The sequence below is a fragment of the Cokeromyces recurvatus genome (genome assembly GCF_025118155.1).
Source record: "Cokeromyces recurvatus strain NRRL 2243 chromosome Unknown BX663scaffold_25, whole genome shotgun sequence".
Lineage (NCBI taxonomy): Eukaryota > Fungi > Mucoromycota > Mucoromycetes > Mucorales > Mucoraceae > Cokeromyces > Cokeromyces recurvatus.
The window spans coordinates 138,017-157,707 of record NW_026251411.1 but is presented as its reverse complement, the minus strand read 5'-3'; the positions used below and the strand labels follow the sequence as shown (position 1 = coordinate 157,707).

The 19,691-nt window shown below is 31.5% G+C and overlaps 8 protein-coding genes across 8 annotated transcripts; 2 read left to right on the top strand and 6 right to left on the bottom strand.

Annotated features, from left to right (window-relative positions):
• Window positions 1-70: 70 nt before the first annotated feature.
• BX663DRAFT_459100 (uncharacterized protein) lies at window positions 71-561 on the top strand (the record flags this gene model as incomplete). The annotated part of the gene is made up of 2 exons (XM_051523914.1): window positions 71-128; window positions 184-561. The coding sequence occupies 2 exons, from the start codon at window positions 71-73 to the stop codon at window positions 384-386; spliced, it is 261 nt and encodes an 86-aa protein (XP_051380111.1). The 3' UTR covers window positions 387-561.
• Window positions 562-801: 240 nt separating this feature from the next.
• On the bottom strand, window positions 802-1,927 carry BX663DRAFT_575594 (uncharacterized protein). The gene has a single exon (XM_051532151.1). It carries the CDS (start codon window positions 1,463-1,465, stop codon window positions 1,121-1,123), a length of 345 nt encoding a protein of 114 aa, XP_051380110.1. The 5' UTR covers window positions 1,466-1,927; the 3' UTR covers window positions 802-1,120.
• Window positions 1,928-3,051: 1,124 nt separating this feature from the next.
• On the bottom strand, window positions 3,052-4,608 carry BX663DRAFT_518664 (uncharacterized protein). Its single transcript, XM_051528893.1, has 6 exons — window positions 4,533-4,608; window positions 4,398-4,448; window positions 4,308-4,334; window positions 4,183-4,285; window positions 3,461-4,116; window positions 3,052-3,431 (listed from the first exon to the last, which is right to left on the bottom strand). Exons 1-6 carry the CDS (start codon window positions 4,545-4,547, stop codon window positions 3,120-3,122), a joined length of 1,164 nt encoding a protein of 387 aa, XP_051380109.1. The 5' UTR covers window positions 4,548-4,608; the 3' UTR covers window positions 3,052-3,119.
• Window positions 4,609-5,271: 663 nt separating this feature from the next.
• On the bottom strand, window positions 5,272-9,265 carry BX663DRAFT_554305 (nuclear condensing complex subunit; the record flags this gene model as incomplete). The annotated part of the gene is made up of 14 exons (XM_051531513.1): window positions 5,272-5,438; window positions 5,569-5,818; window positions 5,894-6,113; window positions 6,198-6,324; window positions 6,392-6,467; window positions 6,537-6,656; window positions 6,724-6,783; window positions 6,848-7,056; window positions 7,155-7,312; window positions 7,455-7,834; window positions 7,921-8,180; window positions 8,296-8,306; window positions 8,403-8,868; window positions 8,959-9,265. The coding sequence occupies 14 exons, from the start codon at window positions 9,263-9,265 to the stop codon at window positions 5,272-5,274; spliced, it is 2,811 nt and encodes a 936-aa protein (XP_051380108.1).
• A 520-nt stretch (window positions 9,266-9,785) lies between these two features.
• BX663DRAFT_554304 (Endomembrane protein 70-domain-containing protein) lies at window positions 9,786-13,668 on the top strand (the record flags this gene model as incomplete). Its single annotated transcript, XM_051531512.1, has 14 exons — window positions 9,786-9,923; window positions 10,434-10,562; window positions 10,620-10,729; window positions 10,793-10,886; window positions 10,956-11,047; window positions 11,110-11,374; window positions 11,447-11,588; window positions 11,645-11,726; window positions 11,827-11,907; window positions 12,024-12,417; window positions 12,486-12,546; window positions 12,646-12,716; window positions 13,021-13,486; window positions 13,571-13,668. 14 exons carry the CDS (start codon window positions 9,786-9,788, stop codon window positions 13,666-13,668), a joined length of 2,223 nt encoding a protein of 740 aa, XP_051380107.1.
• Window positions 13,669-14,545: 877 nt separating this feature from the next.
• Window positions 14,546-15,920, bottom strand: BX663DRAFT_488606 (uncharacterized protein; the record flags this gene model as incomplete). Its single annotated transcript, XM_051524829.1, has 2 exons — window positions 14,546-14,919; window positions 15,146-15,920. 2 exons carry the CDS (start codon window positions 15,918-15,920, stop codon window positions 14,546-14,548), a joined length of 1,149 nt encoding a protein of 382 aa, XP_051380106.1.
• A 150-nt stretch (window positions 15,921-16,070) lies between these two features.
• BX663DRAFT_439966 (DNA glycosylase) lies at window positions 16,071-16,752 on the bottom strand (the record flags this gene model as incomplete). Its single annotated transcript, XM_051523367.1, has 3 exons — window positions 16,071-16,313; window positions 16,383-16,505; window positions 16,570-16,752. Coding segments are annotated over 3 exons (549 nt in total), but the record flags the coding sequence as incomplete, so codon positions are not given.
• Window positions 16,753-17,473: 721 nt separating this feature from the next.
• Window positions 17,474-19,369, bottom strand: BX663DRAFT_518641 (mate-domain-containing protein). Its single transcript, XM_051528892.1, has 4 exons — window positions 19,055-19,369; window positions 18,871-18,973; window positions 18,705-18,845; window positions 17,474-18,629 (listed from the first exon to the last, which is right to left on the bottom strand). The coding sequence occupies exons 1-4, from the start codon at window positions 19,301-19,303 to the stop codon at window positions 17,671-17,673; spliced, it is 1,452 nt and encodes a 483-aa protein (XP_051380104.1). The 5' UTR covers window positions 19,304-19,369; the 3' UTR covers window positions 17,474-17,670.
• Between the last annotated feature and the right edge of the window lie 322 nt (window positions 19,370-19,691).

Here is a 19,691-nt window from a genome sequence, read left to right as displayed (position 1 = left end):
AGAAAAATATTCGAAACTTTTATCCCATTGCCGTAATAATCTAATTATCGACCCTATTCTTACGGTACCAATGACAAGAAGTGAACGTTTTCGTTGCGTGCGATGGCGACTTGGTTGGTTACCTCTTGGTAAACCCCAAGCCTGCCCTTTCCATTCAAATGAACTCTTCACACGCTCACATAGTTTTTCTTGTTTACATATGCATAACCGCCTTCAGATACCCCAAATCTATTGAAGATCCACTCTCTTATCTCTTGAATCTATCACCATCAACATTCCATACTAAGAAAGTGAAAAAATTAATTGATGCCTGGCTCATACACTGGCCTTCTATATGTGCAATTCTGCTTGAGATGAACTATCTAGCTTCACTCCCAAATCCCTGAACCCTCTGACCATCATCTTCTTTCAATACAATAACGATTTTCTGATAGTAAATTATCATCACTTATACATATACTTTAACATTTTCCCTTTTATCTCAAAAGGGTTTTTCTTTCCTTTTTTTCCATAGCGATCTGACAAGGGTAAAACAGCATATATAAATGCTATGTGCTCATTTGGTCAAAAAAATAATAATACTAATAATAATAATTTTTAGAATTTGAGTGCCTTTAGAATTTGAGTGCCTTTAGAATTGGGAGCCTTTAGAACGCGCCTTTAGAATTCCTGGATTATTTAGATAGTTTATGCAAAAAGATAAATTGTTTTTCTATACATGAAATTCTCTCTAAAAAAAATAAATAAAAATAAAAATAAAAAAAATTCATTTATGCTTGTGTCTCATGGTTTTGTCCTTTTTTTTTAAACTATACAACAGCTTTATTAAAAAACAACAGAAAAAAAACAAATCAATATCAACTAAAGATCATAAAGACCTCCTTCACTTGGCTTTCAACCGAAGTATTTGCTGAAACAATTGTGGGCTTTAAAAGAATGACAAACTTTTCCAATTCTTTGTTTGAGCGGGACATTGAATAAAATTGGAAGGCTGTCGTTATTCTCTTCATACAAGCCAAGGACTTTCGTAAGAATTTCTTTTCCCTTACCAGTTGCTTCTTTGATCCATTTAACGACGTTTTCCTTGTCAAGTTCAGCTTTGTTGCGATGTGTTAAAACTTCATCGGACAATGGTACGAAAAATAGAAGCACAAGGACTACGGCCACGGTCAAATTCAGCTAAAGTGAAGAGCGAGAACGGGTGACAAGTATGAATCATGGTTATTGGACCATGAGCACGGCAAGATGTGTATGTTGATGGTGAGTGAAATTGCGTACGCACCTGTCGTAATTCATGAGATATGATGCCGATATCTGATACACATGTTGCTGATGGGTCTTCAATCAATGCCTTTGCGGATTTTAATGAGTTAAGATCAATAAAAATCTTGCATGTTAGAGAGTCCTTGAACGTACAGAGTTGAAAATTAGAAGACATACCTCCAACAGCACAAGATTTCTTCATCCAAGCGTATGCTTGATGTTACTAAAGCATTAGAAACCTGGGTGCCGATTATCAGTGTTTTCCCATCGCGTTGTTCAACGAAACAGGCTAAACATTTGGATGCGCGATCTTTACTGGTGGGGGAAGAGAGGTTGTGCGCACACTATTCTTAAGCTTCCCGAAGGGTTCACGATGCCAATCAACAGTTTTTGTTCTACCGTATATTAAAGTATTAACCATAACTGCCTTGATTGTTGTTGGTGTTCAGGAATATTGATCCAGCGAAGAGGTCGCAGAAAAAAATTTAACTTGCGGATAAAAATGCCAGTCTTTGTTCAGCAATTTGCATATTTCATCCGTGAGAGGAACATACTCACATTGTGTCAATAGTGCAGAATAAGGGGAGGCAGCAAATAAATTTTTTAAACCGACATCACTTTGTGAAGAACAACTGACACACAAAGTATTGCTATGTGTGACATCTTCTGTTGTATTCATACATAACATAAATATATAATAAAATATAAACATTATATAAATAATGCTATATAAACAATATCATTATGTCAAACATAAATTATGTAATTAATAAATGTAAAACCTCCAAATGAAATTCTTATTGAATTAGAGATCTGGCAAGTATAATACTAGACCATGATCTGTATCATGACTGTTGGTAATATCATAAAGAGGTTAATATTAAACACAATACCAATGAAATAGCACCTATAAATATCATCTATAGCCACCAAGAAAAGTATGAATAGCCAGATATAGTGACAAATTGTCAAGGATGAACATTGTTTTGTTCTTGTCTTGTTCACTGCCTTTTCGCTGACAAGCGTGGGTGATCGCCTCTTCATACGTTCAGAGCTTCTTCATAGGTCTGTCAATAATACGTGCTGCTGAGGGTATCTCCAACTTCATAGCAGGTTTAATAATGGGTAATGATTCACTGCATTCTGAGATACAATCCTCAGATGTAAAATCGTCATTATCCAAGTCTTCAGTAACGGTTACCTTTCTCTTGACCAAATCAGTATCATTATCTTGTAGACCTTCGTCTGTGGAATAAGCTTTGTTTTCTTCATTATTGCTTTATTACCGTTACAAAAAAAAAAAAAAAAAAAAAAAAAAAAAGGGAGTTAGTCTCACAAAATAACGCAAAACACGTAAACCAAGCTTACGTTTCTTTAATAAGCTACCACACATTTCCTTCAAATGGGTAGCTTCAAGATGTTGTCCAAGTTGATCCAAGTCTTCCAACAAATCATTACAGATGGACAAGAGTACCTGATAGTCTACATTTTTAATATCCCTAATTGTTTCAAAGAAGGAGGGAAAAGAATAATATGGTCTGCCTTTTGGTGATGGAGGAAGGGTAATATTCTAGTTTGATTTGATGTAATGACAGTGTAAACTTTATCTTTGTGTGAATTGATGACTTTTACACTTATGACAAACCAAATCAATGAATAAACGCTACTTTGTCATTCGTGTGAAATAACAACAAAGAGGAAAATTATAAACAAGAAAGAAATGCAGCAAAATCAAGCTCAGTGACAACTTTTTATAAATGTGGAAAAAAAACTCTTATCATCATAAAATTACAGCTTGAATTATTGGTTGTTTTTATTATTAAATTTTTATTTTATTTTCAAAAAATGCATCGTGTTTATTTGAAGACCTTACCGTCAACACAGTCTTCAAAGTCCCAAGCAAAGTACTTGTAGATTTCTTCCTTCTTTTCTTCATATTGAGAAGGTTCAATCTTTTGGAAGTTGTAAGATTCATAATCAGCAGCATCATAGATTTCGAAAGGAACTTCTTGGCCACGAATGACGAAGTAACCAGAGATAGTATTCTTGTTATTTTCACCACGAACAATCATAGAGGCAAAAGCGTACTTGTGAGCACGTTCAAGACGAGCATAGAAACCACCAATCAAGTTGTTGGACATGAAAGTCAAGGTCAATTCGTCGTTGTACTTGTAGTCGACCTTCCAGATGGAATAACCCTCGGATCAAAGTGTTCCCAGAACCACTTGATGGCATCCTTAGTATCATTGTTGGAGTATTCACGCTTCCAAGCATCCAAGATGAAAGGAGAGGGAGGCAACAAGTCCAACTTGGACTTGGGCTTAGGAGCAGGCTTAGCCTCTTCAGCATCTTCCTTAGGGGCAGCAGCTTCCTTCTTGGGAGCAGCTTCCTTAGGAGCAGCAGGCTTCTTCTCCTTCTTAGGAGGAGTGTACTTCAAAGGAGTTTCACAAAGTTGAAGTTCACCAAGGTACTTCTTGAAGATATCCTTAGAAGCAACAGTAGTGAAGTAACGAGTGACGTTCTTATATTCGTTACGGAGAGACTTGTCAAGGACAGTCTTGAAGGCCAAGACCAAAGAAGTAACAAGAGTGATATCAGCGAAAGTAACAGCTTCACCAACAAGGTATGTCTTGGTTTGAAGAGTCTTGTTAAGGGCAGCTAAGGCTCTCTTAACTCTTTCAGTAGCAGCATCAACATTGGGCTTAATATAGGGGAAGTAACCCAAGAGAGGATAGATCCAAGCACCAACGTTGTTGTTGATCTCATTATCAGCAAAGAGGACCCATTGAAGGACTTCGGCTTTTTCAATGGCGTTGCTACCGAGAAGAGGGTTGTTTTCTTTTTGAGCAGCAGCTATTGAAAAAAAAAATGTTAGTAAATGGTATTTTCCTTCTTCGTAATTTAACTATCTTATATTACCATAGTAGGCAATGGCAGAAGATTCAAAGAGGTTAACTTCAGCGGATTCCATAGCAGGAACCTTACCCATAGGGAATTTGGCTAAGAATTCAGGAGAAACATCCTTTTTAAGGTCAAAAGCCAACATTGAATTCAACACCACTGTATTCAGCCTTTAATTTAAGATAAATTAGATTTCATATAAATCGCTATATTATTTGTAATAATCTACTTACAGTAATTTGAGCTCTAGCAACGCGAGGGTTTTCAGGATAAGACTTGATAGTCTAAATAGAGATAGCAAAAAAAAAGTGAGTCATTTCATGATGCATAAACAATAATAATAATAAAATATGGTCATTAGAACTTACACCGATGGGGGCCATTTGCGAAAAAAAGATACAGTATTAAAATAAAAATATCGAAATTCATTTTATTTACAAAGAAAAAAAAAATAAAAAAGTTTTCAAGTCACAATTTCAGCGCCACCTAAATCATGTATAAATTGTAAAGATGTATCTGATTGAAGTTATTATTTAGAATAAGATATTAGAACTGTCCTGGCTATATCGTCAACAACAATAAAAGTTGAAACTGATGAAGCAATATTTCCGAATAAAATCAAGATAGTAAACTTGAACAAAGTAAAAGCTACATTCATATTTAAAAAACTGAAACTTTCCGTTGAGAAAAAACGATTAGTCCTTAATGACTATACCTTTGGGTTTTTTTTTTTTTTACAAGTGGATGCTTGAAGTTGACGTTAACCTGCCAATATTTCGTAAGAGATTGGTGAATAACTTTAGTAGCATTATAAGCACGTCGCCACAACATCTCATAGCTTTCATGGGCTAAGGCTTTATGACAGCCTATTATTACAAGAATATAAACGTATTGAACTGACTGAAGCAATTTAATATTTTTATTTATTTTATTTCTTTTTTTTTTAAAAAAAAAACTAGGTGCCCATTGATTGATTATTATAATATTAATGACTTTATTTACATACAAATATTCATAGTTAAGATAAACATGTTTATAAGCAATAATATTTGATGCTATTTTACAATATGTATAAATAATTATTAAAGATAACGTTAATTGTCAGAATTAGAGCTGTTCTTCATTATAGTCATCATCATCGTCTTCCTCACTACTTTCTTCCTCATTATCAGTTTTAGTAGAACTGTCATTATTACGCTTTTCACTATCATTACTGCTGCTGTCATCATTATTTTCTTCTTCTTCGGTCATAATACTATTTTGTCTTTCGATATCTTTTAAATCACTATTATATTTCTTCGTTCATTTCATTTATGTCGTCTTCAACTAACGTTGTTTCTGTTGGCTGTTCTTCTGTGTGTTGCCTTGATTGTTTGCTTCTTCCGCGTTAGCTATTGAGAGTACTTGTGATCTGATTTCCTTCGTTACTGTTATTTGTAGCTATAGGAGATGCATGACTACTAGAATTTACTTCCCCTGTTTGGGCATTCTGAGTAGCACTATGCTGTTGTATTTCATCAATGTCTGTTGTTGGTTCAGTTTCCATTATTAAAGAATCTTTTTCTTGTTCATTACTTGTATTAAGAATATTGCTTATATTTTCAGATATCTTCATAATCGCTTTTCGAGTAGGAAGTAACTTGATAGGATTTTTCTAAAATATATACACATGAATACAAATATTATCAATTTCTGATTCAGGTTGATACTATAAATGTATTTTTCTTACCTCATTAATCTGCTTTATCAAATCCTGAATCTCTATTAATTGTTCCTTTTCAGCTTTATCCAAGTATAATTTTAGTACAAAATGACACATTGTTCTTCTCTTTAACCCTTCATTTTCTCCTAAAATTATTTGAAGTGCTTGAATGGCAAGTTCGCCAGGGGTATCAAATCCAGCTTCTTTTTCTTCATCATCCATAAATGAAGGCTGTTTTGGGTTTGTCCTGAAGGTAAAAAATAAAAATAAAAAAAAGGAATGATATTTAACTTATTTTTCTTTTTTCTTTTCAGTATTCATTTGTACGTACTTTTTGACTAATTTACGTGGATCACTTAAATCAGCTAGCATTTCTGAAATTTGTTTGGGGTTAGTCATTGTTTCATCTTTTTCTAAATCACCATAAATATTGCAAAGCTCTTCTAATGCTGGGATAGCTATAGTAGATAAGACTTTTGATGTTTTACAGAAGAGTAGCAGAAGCAGGGAAAAAATAGGCTAAACATTGATGAATTGTATTGTTAAAATCATTTATCACAGTTTTAGGGAAAAAGTATAAAAGAACCATGAGCCTAAGCAACTAATATATATGTATATACATGTATATAAAGATGAGTATACGTAGAATGGTATTTTTATATGTATGTACCTCATCATCACCATATCTATTAAACAACATTAATTTGCATAAGGCTTGTGTAGTCAGTGATTGAATCTCTGTGTTATCGTGGTCTAAACCAAACTCGAAAACTTGTCTAACATCATCCGGCTAATAATGCATAGTGTATATAAATATTAGAATTCATGTACAGTATTCCTTTTAAATAGATATTTACACTAGTTAAACGATCTGAAATATAGTCTGCTCCATACATTAAGAGAATATCACCTAAGATCTATATAGAAATAAAGGTTGATTTTCTTTGTTTCCTCGTTTTTATATTGCTAATTATCTCTTACTCTAATTGCAATTTTAACTAGATCTTCATGACCAAGTTTAATACATGTAACAAATAAATCAATGTTATGCTGTGCAAGCCTTTTATCAAGCATACAACATAAACCAAGACAATGTAAACCTTCTTGACGTAACAAAGGATCAGAACTCTGAACTGCTGGTACAATAAGGTCATTTAATAAACCATAAAGATTAGAATATCTGCTAATGGCTACAAAGTTTAGACAATTTAGTATAGAATATAATAGACCCTCCCTCCCCCCCTTATAAATAGCCTTACTTCATAACTATTCTCTAACATTCTTTTACAAATATTTAAACAACGGAACTGCATCACTAAATTATCAAGATCGCCACCTGTTTCTTCATCTACAGATGTATTTTGGTCAGTATCTTGTTGTGAAGATCGCTTAACTGCTACCAAGTTTTCACTGTTTTTTGATTCTTTTTGGTTTATTGTTTTCATCCTCATCTAAATCTAAAAATGGGTCTAGGGCCTCCTCTTGAATATCTGAAATAACTTCAATGATAGATCTTAAAAAAAAGGGAATAAATGCTTTAATTTTAACAGTTTCTTTCGACTACAACAAATGTGTCAATGTAGATTACCTTGTAAAGTCACGTTCATCAATCGAAATCATCCTGAAAACCTTCAATACCCTTTCAAGATGGTCATCAATTAATTCATGCATTTTTAAAATATTTCTTAAAAGTTCGTGCATATTCCTTCTTCCTACTTCATCAGCATAATCCAAGCATAATGCTATATCAAGTAACTGTATTAAAATAAATTCATAAGTTGCCACTGAATCTCCTTGTTCAATTGAGATACGATAAAGATTAAAATAATTTTCCAAATTAAAGACATGGCGTGTAACTTCAGGCAAGGTAGCTTCCAATTGTTCGTCAAGATTATTAGTCTGTAAAAATTCTATAGCTATTTTTGCCAAACAAGGCGCTTTCCGGTGAAAGATTATTCCAGAATTCCTCTAAAGTAAGAAATAATAATAATTATTATTATTATTTTGTGTCTATAAAGACAGAAGGAGAATATTCAAATCTTTATGTATCATACCATCAAAACAATATCATTAAATACTTCGATTCTTTGCTTAAAAAAGGCCTTTAGTAATTTATCTACTAATACTGTTGCTGGTTGCTTTGTAGCTTGTAATCTTTCTAGAAATTCAATAAGATTGTTTCCAGCTTGTTCAAGCCACTTTTCTGCAAACATCTTTAGAGCTGAATTTCGAACTTGTTCATTTCTATCATTTAATCCCCATTTTAATATTTTATTGCGCTGATCAAAGCTTAATATTCTAAAATCATTAATTTCTGATAAAGGCTTTAAATATATACAACTCTTCGGTTAATATCATCTGGATCGCGTATACTCTCAATAATATAAGGCAGTGTTTGTTGCGTCACATCGATATTATATAAATAATACGTCTTACTTCACTATAATACAAAAAAAAATAGATATGTATGCATATTGAATGAATAATACATATAGACATAATGTAGTAGAAACTAGAAACAATAACAACAACTTACAAGTTAGAATCGTGACTCATGCTCCATAAAAGTTTATCACGAATCGTTTGTCCATCTGAACGATTAACTTCTGTGTCTGTTTGTAAACGGCATAATGCTGTTGCAGCTTGAGCTCTGACACTTGCTTCTTTATCAACATATCCTTCAAATAAATGCTTCTTTAAATCTTGATACAAATCTTCATCAAGTTCACCCATTGAACTAATACAAAGAGCAATAATTTGATAACATCTAATTCGAATCGATGTTTTTGAATCTGAAAATCCGCGAAACAAATGTCGAATTAAACTTTCAACAAATCTAGAAGAGATTGTTTCATATTCTTCATCTTCGTCATCATCTTCATTGTCATTATTAACTGATTGCTCGCTGTTATTGTTCTCTTCTGGATGATCATGATCCATTTTATCCATCTGTTCTTGTTCTGATTTTCTTTTTGCCTTTGCTTTTGTTTTAGCCTCCTCATCTTAAAATTTAGATATATATGCATATGAATATAATAGTGTCAATATTTACAATTTCTTTCTTGTATATTATTAATCGGCTAGTATAATACCTTTAGTTTGAATATAATGTATAAATCCAGCAATAAATCTTTGTACGCGATCAGCTATAGGATCTTTTCTTTTTGCTTTGATGACAACATTAACCATTTTAAAGATATATTTGATGAAGTCGGCTTCACCTTCAAAGTTAATGTCTTCAGGCTGACCCATCATTTTTGGTGAATTTAAGCAACAACCTAATTGAACATCTCGTAAACGGATCGACAGACTACGTAGCATAGTATCGGATTTTTGGGCATCTATAAATATCTCTGTTATGATCTGCTTCATAGATGCAAGTGCAACTTCTTTTTCCATAGTTGATTTCTCTAAAATGTTGGGATCTTGGTGATTTTTCTTCTAGTCATATTTTAATACAATTATGATATGTTGGCAAGAAAAAAAAAAAAAAAAGGAGAGAAAAAGACGAAAAAAAAAAAAAAAAAAAAAAAATAAAAAAATTTTCAGACAAAGTAATGAAATAAACAAAACAACATTGTTTCTCTTTTCCCTAGTGATGTTTGATTCACACATAAAATACTTGAATATAATATATTCATGTATTACTTGTTTAGTTTGATCTAAAAGGGAACTAAGTTTATATAAAGAATGATTCCAAGTTACTATGCGCTGTCGTGAGCTTTTTTTTTTCTTTCTTTTTTTCAATAAGGCAACAAGTATAAAACATTGAACACTATTTATGCGACATATTTGTATAATACTTTTAGACTAATTTAAATAATGAGGCATATTAAGTGGGTTTTTTTTTTCTTATCTCTATCATAAAAAAAAAACTCGGTAAAGCTGAAAAGGCCTTTGTCGAGAAATAGTTGGCATAATGTGGAGATACTTGAAGAGACGAGAAGATGCTGGTAATTCCTGTGGACGAGATGATGAATTCCTCGTATTTACAGTAGAAGCGGAACAGATAGTTTGGAGAAAGTTGCTCACGTTAAAGGCTATGTTGCACTTCTTTGTAAAATGAGTCATCTACTTTGGCAGCGCGACGTAAACACAGCAAGAAATAGAATGAAGATAAGTTTGTCGGCTTGGAAAGGTAATGGTAGGCTTCCCATTTTCGGTAGAAACTAAACAGATATAAAGTATCGCTATAACAAATATGGTTTCTCTTCTGGGGATTCAGATTATTACAAGTAAAAAATCTAATATAACTTTTAATTTGTCCAAAACTAATCTGAATTCTATTCTCGTTTCTTCCAGAAAAGGTAAGCATAAAATCCGAATTTGATTTTTTTTTTTTTTTCGTACCAAAAAAAAAAACTGACACTATCTAAATTCAAAGTGAAAAGCCTATTTCTATTATTACTTTTTTTTGTATTTTTTTATTTTATTTTCTTTTTTTTAAAAAAAAAAAATGACAAGGAAATTCCTATTCCTTTTGTTTTTATTATTATTTCAAAAAGCTCAATGTTATAAATCAGGCGATCAAATAACTCTTTATTACAATAAACTGTTTTCTATAAAGAGTCAATTAACCTATGATTATGCGTCACTTTCTTTTATATGTCCACCTTCACACACATCACGAAAAAAAAGCTTATTGATCTTTGATGAGGATATTCGAGGCGATCGACTCATTCCAAGCGATTATAAAGTAAATATTGCAAGTTGTTAAAGTTTCGAGTAGTTAATTTTTTTTTTCCATGTGTAGATTAACTTTTTAAAAGATCAAGAATGTAAATTACTTTGTAAAAAAGCTTGGAGTGTTGAAGATGCTATTCAAGTAAGCGATTTAATTTCAAATAATTATCAAGTAGAATGGTATATCAATATTTTTTTTTAAAAAAAAAGAGAGGCATTATTTGCTCATGTTAATTCATTTAGGATATTAGATGGTTTAATTGGTTCAACTGTTTCTTATACAAATGAAGCCCCTGAACATAATTATCGAATTGGATTTCCATTGGGTTTTAAAAAGGTAATAGAAAAAAAAAGTGTCACATTATGGCTGTTCCTTAATTTTTTTTTTTTTTATATGAGTATGTAGGGAGAGAACACATATATCAATAATCATGTCATTTTTCAAGTACTTTATACCGAGAAAGGCGATATTACAGGCTTCGAAGTTTATCCTGACTCGTAAGTTATCCTTTTTTTTTTCCTCTCCTTCAATTATTTTAATTAAATTGTTTATAATATAGAATTGCAGAAGGAGACTGTATGAAAAATTCAGTAGATTATGAACATCAAGAAGTAACAGGTAGAAGAGGACAAGTCATATTTACTTATTCTGTAAAATGGAAGCAAGTAAAGAATGCTAAACGTTGGCAGAATTATATTATACCACATCCTGTCGGATATAGTTTCTGGAATGGACTGACTGTTGATAGTGTATTATGTATCATCATTGGATTCATCTTATTCAAGACAATGCCTAATAACAATAGCAATAGTGAAGATATTAAGGTTTATATATGAAATAGAATACAAAAAAAAAAATACACCTAAACACGAATATTGACTCTCTACTAAAAATAGATTTATGATGATAATACAGAAGATTTTACAGGATGGAAATTGATCCATAGAGATGTATTTAGACGCCCTGTTTATGGTGGATTATTAACTCCATTCATGGGAACTGGTATTCAATTGATATTTGTATTTAGTGGTTTAATATGTAAAGTAGATGCAATTATTATAACATATAATCAAACTTATGGTGTTATGAAATAGGCGCATTGAAGATGAATTGGTGCAATCCTGTTCAGCCAGGTTCATTGACTCGTTGGTTTACATTATTATTTTTACTGGGAAGGTATATACACAGAGCATTGCAATCAATATATATACATGTATATATCTATTTCCCCTCCCTCTTTTTTTTCTCTTCTTATTTATACTTGGAATTTATATAGTGTGCCTGGTAGTTATTGGAGTGCTAGAATGTATAAAGTATTTCGTGGTAAATCTTGGGTATTAAATAGTATTCTTGTAAAGTAGTAGGCATTATGCAATTTATAATATTTATATGAATGTATTTACATCTTTTTTTTTTCATATAGACAGCATGCATAGTTCCAAGTTGTTTAGTTTTCATTTTATTTATATACAGTATGATAGCATGGACACATAAATCTTCTTTAGCTATTTCATTATCAGGTTGGCTATCTCTGCTTTCAGTTTGGTTTTTTTGTCTATTGCCCTTAACCTATTTAGGAGCCTATTTTGGTGAAAAAGCGGATCGTATTGAACAACCCTCACGAATTACACAGATACCACGCCTTATACCTAGTAAGAATTGGTATCAATTAAATATAATTAGAGCGATATTAGGTGGTATTATCCCATTCTCTATTATATTTCTAAATTGGCATAATTTCCTTGTATCCATAACAAGAGGAGAATTTGCAATGTCAATAGAAGATACTATATGGAATTCTATCTTAATGATAATTGCTGTATCAGAGATAACAGTTATATTTATCTTTTTACAGTTATGTTCAGAGGTAAAGCCAGAAGAAAAAAAAAAGTAAAGACAAGACAAAGCTAATTTTTTTACTAATTTGTATTTTAGGATCATCAATGGTGGTGGTCTTGTTTTATGATTGGGGCTTCACCTATTATTTATTTATTTGGTTATGGGCTATTTTATTTATTACTAAAATCTGATATAACTGGCTTGATGAGTATGACTATATATGTATTACGTCTAATTATGATATGTGGGATGATAGGTGTATGTACTGGAACGATAGGCTTTATAAGTACATATTTAATGATTAGACGAATTTATTCGACTGTGAAGGTAAGATATCTATTCTTTTTGTGTGTGTGTGTGTGTGTGTGTGTGTGCGTGTTTCAGTTATATCTAGATTTATTCACTTTATACTCATTTTGTTGTGGTGTATGGGATATGATAGATTGATTAGGTTTTACATATTGTGACAGAGATTACTATTTTTAGCAAATAAGATAATCGTTTGCTTTTCAAGAAGATGATTAGATAATCTATAAATTCATATACATATTTTTCCCCCCCCTTTTTTCCCTATTTCTCTTTTTTTTCCTCCTCTTTTTAATTGTTTATAACTATGATTGAACCTCATAAGTCACCCACTGTTAATAAACATAATGATGTAAAGCTTTTAATTGACAAGTTTCTTAAACACTTGGATGGACGAGAAAAGTCAATGAAGATCATTCAATATTTTTTAAAAGTCATTCTTTTATATCGACCTCGACCCTTTATTCACAACTTGACCAATCAGCTTTCTCTTACTCGACAATTATTATCTTTAGGGACAGCCATAGATGATTTCCATTCTCTTCAAAGACAACCTACAAACTTATTCATCCTTAACCGTATCGTGAATGCAATTGCAGACGATATCTATTGTCTTTGTCGTATTATCCAGCCTCGGAATAAAAGGCTACAACATTATGCTGCCTTAATAGCAGCCTATTGTTGGTTTATGAGTATTCTAGTTAACCTAAAAAGACAAATGAGAGAATGGAGTCGAGATCGAATGAATAAAGTAACTGTATTGAAATCAATAGCTGATTTAGTATTTTGCGGTAAAATGATTATTTTTTTGTATCTGTGTGATGAGCTGTTATTTATTTATATCTATTTAAAAAAAAATGTGTGTTGTTACATAGGCTGTGATATATTTCATCCCTCTTGTCATGGACAGCTTCAAGCATGGTCAGGGTTAATAAGTGGTCTATTGGCTGGCTATAAAATGGTGTTGGTGTAAAAGAGGAGGAGGTGATTTTAAGCGTTCATGCATTTCACTCTATAATGTTATTATGTATTATAATTTAGATTTAGTTTTAGTTTTTTAAATAGAATTTAACACTCTACTTGATTATTATTGACTATGATTTGATGTTGTACAATATGTTGACTTTTTCTTGTGTGAGGTAAATCAAGTCCTTCAGCACTGAAATCATTCCAATTTCTCCAATTGACAGTGATTGGGTTAGGTGGAGGAAAGATTAAAAAGGAAATAATGATGTATAGTAATCCCATCGCTAATACCAATGTACCTACTACAATATTAACAATGCCTATATCTAAGACTAAACAGCCAAAGCTTTTTTTGATTGTTTTGTTCAATATAGAATAAACAACAAGTTAACCTCTATTATTAATTCTGTTGATATAATTACTATTTACAATATCATTATTAATCCTCTTCCTCTGTATGTTGATAAAAAATAAAAATAGGTGTATGAAAACTCAATGACTTGTAGTTCATTAATGATTAACAATGCAGCTATACCACTATATAATAAATAAGAGTTAACAGTCTACCAAAAAAAGGAATAAAATAGACTTCACTTTACATGCCATATATACCCACAATGATATCTGCAAAATTACCTCCAATACATTTAAAAATAATGGCAATAATGACAAGCAAATAAAATATGATGTTTATTCCATTTAATAATAAACATAGAATATGTTCAATTTTTGACCTTGAAACCATGATATAAAATAAAGTAAATTGAAGTAAAGATAAAATAAAATGGAAAAAAAAAAAACAATCATAATTACTGGTTATGTAAATGTTATTATTTCTATTTTCCAAATCTAGACATAAAATAGTTACACTTATTTTTTTTTTTTTAATGTTTTAATCTCTCTAATTCTTTTAATCGGTTGTTTAGATCTTCACGAATGGACTTGATCATGATTTCCTTTTCTTCTAATTCTTTTCGTAGTAAGTCTTCTGTTTTATCATCATCCAACACTCCATTAGCCTCTAATTCCTCTGTCATTTCTAAATAGTGCTCTAATTTTTTCGTCATTTCTTCTAAAGTCTTTTGCTTTTGCTTCTCTTGCTCTAACAGTGTTTTTATATTTGGCATGGTCAAGTTGTCAAGTTTACATTGTGCCATTTGAATTTCGTCATCTAAATTTTTATTATCATCCACAAGAACATCAAGTCGATCTTTAAGTGTTTCAACTTTTGATTTTAATTCTATTATGTTAGACATTGCTAGAGACAAGGAAAAAAAAATAGATGTCTATCTGTATAAAGCAATGTAATGTTAAAGAAAAAAAAAAGAGGGAGAAATAGAAAAAAAAAAAAAAAAAAAAAAAAAAAAAAAAAAAAAGAGTTAAACTGTCATCTTTATCTTTATGAATTTAAATTCCGAAAGAAAGCGAGTATAATGATAAAAATGTATCTTTTTTTTATCTTATTTTATTTTACTTTATTTTACTTTGTTTTACTTTGTTTTCTTCTATCAAAGTAATGGTGATTGGAAAATATCTTTTGAGAAAAGATAAATAAATCAGTGTCCTTGGTGGATGCTTAGAAAAAGCGGATTTACTATTCACCCATTCTTCAGCAAGCACGGTGATAGATCCATGAACGTCATCTAATCTCGTCTCTGTACTGAAATAGACATGTTGGATAAGGAAGGCAGCAGATCCTTTGGTTAATTTGAAGGCTAAACTTATTTCATTCGCTACTTGATCTCTTACTCTGTCCTTTTCTTGACTTGTATTCAAGCCCTTCAAGTAATCAAATGGTATATCAAATAGGGTCAATTGCCAATGTCTTACTCGTTTATTGGATGGTATCATCAATGTCAAGGTAGGTTTGATACAGATATCATTCACTTGAATTCCCTTATGCTGAAGAATAGAAAACGTTTGTTGATGTAACTGTGTGAGTTGATTTGGTGGGATCATGAGTTCAACTAAAAATGGAGTCAAGAATTGAATAGAGACAGTAGCATGAGCGGGTAAGGAAGATTGAATACAAGCAGTTATAAGCTGCTTTGGCTTTATTAGATGACTGAAGAGAGGACAATAAGAAAAGTCAAATAGTAGACTTTGACTTGTAGAAGCGTAATGCCAAACAGATGTCTGAACTGTCCTTGTCTCTTGTTCTTTACTAAATAAATCATTTTTGGATGGTGACGAAGGAAATAGATATTTATCAAATAAATATTCTGCTAAAAGTGCTGATATTTGTATAAATTCTTCCATATGAGAAAAAAGAGTTGTAATAAAGAAGAAGAAGAAGATAATAATGATAATATTTGAACGAATGCCTTTATTTATTGAATGTTTCATTGTATGAAACAATGAGATAAAATCCAAAAAAAAAAATGGAATACATATAACAAAGAGGCTTCATTATACTATTTTCGTATTTGCTGTTCTCCACATAAGCCATGCGCCTAAAGATCGATAAGGTCTCCACACTTCTGTCAATTCAATCATGCGTTTTTCATTGAGTAATAATTTTGTTTTTTTCTTTTCATTATCATCATCAGAAATACCAAAATGAGCAGCAATTCCCTTTCTAACTACTAAATCACCCAGGGGTAATATATCTGGATGTCGTAAATCAAGCATTAAAAACATGTCTACTGTCCACTATGAGTAAATACACTTATTATATTGCAATAGATGGTGTGTGTATATGTCTATATTATTCTTATGTACCTGTCCTATGCCTTTTACAGAGCATAGTTGGTTCGATATTTCTTGATCTGTCATTTTATGAAAATTTTCAGGTGTAATTGTCTTGTCTTGAAACTTTTCTGCTAGATTTTTGATATATTCAACCTATCATTTGTGAGAAATCAAATAAGTTCAAGACTATGATAGATAGATAGTAAGTGACTGTTACCTTTCTACTTGACAGTCCAGCAGATTTCAATTCATCAAAAGCTTTCTCCAAGACGTCTTGAGGTGTAGGAAAATCATCCTCTTTATTGTTCTCTTTATCAAATAAATGAATAAACCGAGTATAAATAGATGAAGCTGCCTTCCCATGAATTTGTTGATAAATGATAGCTTTTGTTAAACATCTATTTTATATACGTATATACTAAGGTTAACATACACATATATATGCATATAAATATATACATATTCTATAATATTACTTGAATGGATTCAAATTGCCATTTTGCTTACTTAGCCTTGTTCTAAAGGCTTCAATGGCTTCTTCTGTTAAATAAGATCCTAATTTAGCATCATGTTGCTTAAAATGGTCTACTGCATTTCTTAAATGAATTTCTTCAGCAAGATCAAATATTTGAGAAGGTTGATTACTGATTACCTTTGTTGTTATAATTTGATGACTTGATGTTTTTATATTTACTTTTTTTTGATTCTATTACATATACATTTATAATGAATGAATAGAAAAAAAAAAAAAAAAAGACATGTTAAAGTCTTGTTTAGTATACCTTTCTGCTGACAGTAGAAGATTTTTTATTACTACGCAAATAAATAAATAAATAAAAAATGGGAGGAGGAGAATAATTATGATTAATATCCACTATTCAACACTTACATCTTTTTAAGTGTTACTATTTTCTTTTCTTTATATTGAATAGGAGGTTTGTTTAAAAGTCGATTACTTTTACGAATTGTGGCTGTAGTAAACATGATAAAGAAGAAAGCCAAAAAAAAAAAAAAAAAAAAAAAAAAAAAAAAAATGATGTAATGATTATTATTATTTCCAAAATTTATTATTACTCTAAAATTTGACTCTGTATACAAAATCTTGGTTTGGCTATGAATATCTTTAAGAAAGTCTAAAGATTAAAAGTAGTGTACATAACAATAGTTTATTAATAAAAAGAATCGATATATTATACATGTATGCATATATATATTAACAAGTTATCAAAGAAACTTGATAAAATTCTCCCCTCCCTTTTTTCTTTCTTTCTTTCTTGGAAGGACATCATCTACGCACATACATTTCATATCAATTATCTTAACCTTGCTTACAGCGTTCCTGCGCTCGTTTTACTTCAATTTTCCAATCAACAGAATATAAATACACTATTTCAGATAGAGCGACCAAGAAGAGAGCAATAGATAAGCCTATCCAAAGACCGATCAATTGCCAACCCCATTTAAAGGTTGCAAGGAAACCAAAGGGTAATGCAACACCATAATAAGCAACCAAATTAATCCAAGCTGCCACATGGGTCCGTCCAAGGCCTCGTATGATACCTCCTCCAACGGATGCAATCCCATCGGCTACTTGGAAGAATGCTACAAGTGGCAAGACAGCTGCTACCTTGTCTACAACATCTGTATTTGAACTAAAGAGTCGGCCTAACCATCGTCTAGAACCTAAATAGAAGATTGAATGGATGATCCCAGATAGAGCAGCTACTATAAGAGCTGTGAAAGAGGAACGACTCGCATTATCCCCTCTCTGAGCTCCCAACTGGTTCCCTACCCGATTTGTGGTTGCAACTGAGATACCCATAGAGACTGCATACGTGGTGGAGCTAATGGTTAATAAAACACTCTGAGCAGCTAAATCAATCGAACCCAAATAACTCGCGGCTAATGATGAAATCTCAAACGCAGTCCATTCTGCACAAATGATGATGATACCATGAAGGGCAAGTTTCAGAAATGGGAGCCAGCCAGAAAGACAAGCTCGAGTCCAACCACCCCAACCTTCACTTCCTTGAACATATTGAATATAGATCAAAAGGAAGATAAACATGAGCCAATAACTAAAGGAGGTCGCTAATGGAGCACCTAAAAACCCCCATAGAGAGACAAACCAGATATTGAGGATAAAATTAAGAGGTGCAGCAATCATCATGGCAAAAGTAGAAGCATGCATAATGCCTTGTGCTTGAAGATATCGTTTTGTAGCCTCAAATGCCATATAAGCAGGTGCCCCTGGTAATAAATAACGTAAAAACAAGCCTAATTGTAAATTGGAATAATGATAAATACAATCTATCTGTATATACATATTTTGAATATGGTGTTATCATTCACCTGCATAATGTGCTAATTGTGGGTCTTGTTGAAAGTATAACATGATAGAGGCTGCTCTCCACCAAACACAGGCAATGGGAATATAAACGAGACTCAAAATTAAATAGGCTCTTTGTAAATAAATGCCAATCATGGTTTTATCTGGAGAAGCTGTCCCATGCTTGACTACATAAAGTATCCAGTGCAGTTGTTATACCATACGCTACACTCCAAGCTGATACATTCACAAACATAGAAGCCAAAGCTGCAGCACCTAATTCAACGGGACCCTAATCATCATCAAACGCATATACAATATCAGTTTAATAATAAAGACTTTACAAAAAAAAAATAATAAATATAAACGTTACAAGATGTCCAAGAGTAAAAATACTTGTTAATTGAAATGAATTTTGTAATAAATAAGTTCCGACAATAGGTAAGCTATTAAGAAAAAGCCATTTAAATTCTTTTCTTGTTGTTAAATGACGTTGCTTATTGTTTGTATTAGTTTGTATTAATAAAGGTGTAGATTCTGATATTGTTAAAGAAACAGAAGAACTACTACTTGTATTATTATCCGATAGTTCTTGCTGTTGGTATATTCGTTTCATTGTCATTTAGATCATATATGTGAGTAGTAGTTAGTATATAAATTGATAAGAGTGAAAAAAAAAGAAAGAAAAAAAAAAAAAAAAAAAAAAAAAAAAAAGAAAAAAAAATGCATATGAAGTGACACAAAAAAAGTAGCAGTAGTAGCAGTAGTAGTGGTGGTAGTGGTAGTAGCAGTAATAATAGTAGTAGTAATAATAGTGTTATTATGTAATAACATGTAAAAATGAAACAACTATAAAACAACTAGACATATTAAAAGGAAAATAGATGAAGAAGTCACTTTCATTTTTTTTTTTTTTTTTTTTGATAGATAATAAAGATATGTAAATACAACCGATAATAACATTAATAAGGAAATAATTGATTTAAAGCTTATTTTATCTTTTTTACTTT

Excerpts from the sequence above, each read along its gene's own strand:
- BX663DRAFT_518641 (XM_051528892.1), bottom strand. The coding sequence starts at position 19,303 with ATGACAATGAAACGAATATACCAACAGCAAGAACTATCGGATAATAAT. Across the intron at positions 18,974-19,054 it reads TTTTTACTCTTGGACATCTT|GGTCCCGTTGAATTAGGTGC; the intron begins GTAACGTTTATA and ends GATGATGATTAG. Across the intron at positions 18,630-18,704 it reads ACAATTAGCACATTATGCAG|GCTTGTTTTTACGTTATTTA; the intron begins GTGAATGATAAC and ends ATTTACAATTAG.
- BX663DRAFT_575594 (XM_051532151.1), bottom strand. The coding sequence starts at position 1,465 with ATGAAGAAATCTTGTGCTGTTGGAGGTATGTCTTCTAATTTTCAACTC.
- BX663DRAFT_518664 (XM_051528893.1), bottom strand. Across the intron at positions 4,117-4,182 it reads TTCTGCCATTGCCTACTATG|CTGCTGCTCAAAAAGAAAAC; the intron begins GTAATATAAGAT and ends TTTTTTCAATAG. Across the intron at positions 3,432-3,460 it reads GGGAACACTTTGATCCGAGG|TACAACGACGAATTGACCTT; the intron begins GTTATTCCATCT and ends GTCGACTACAAG.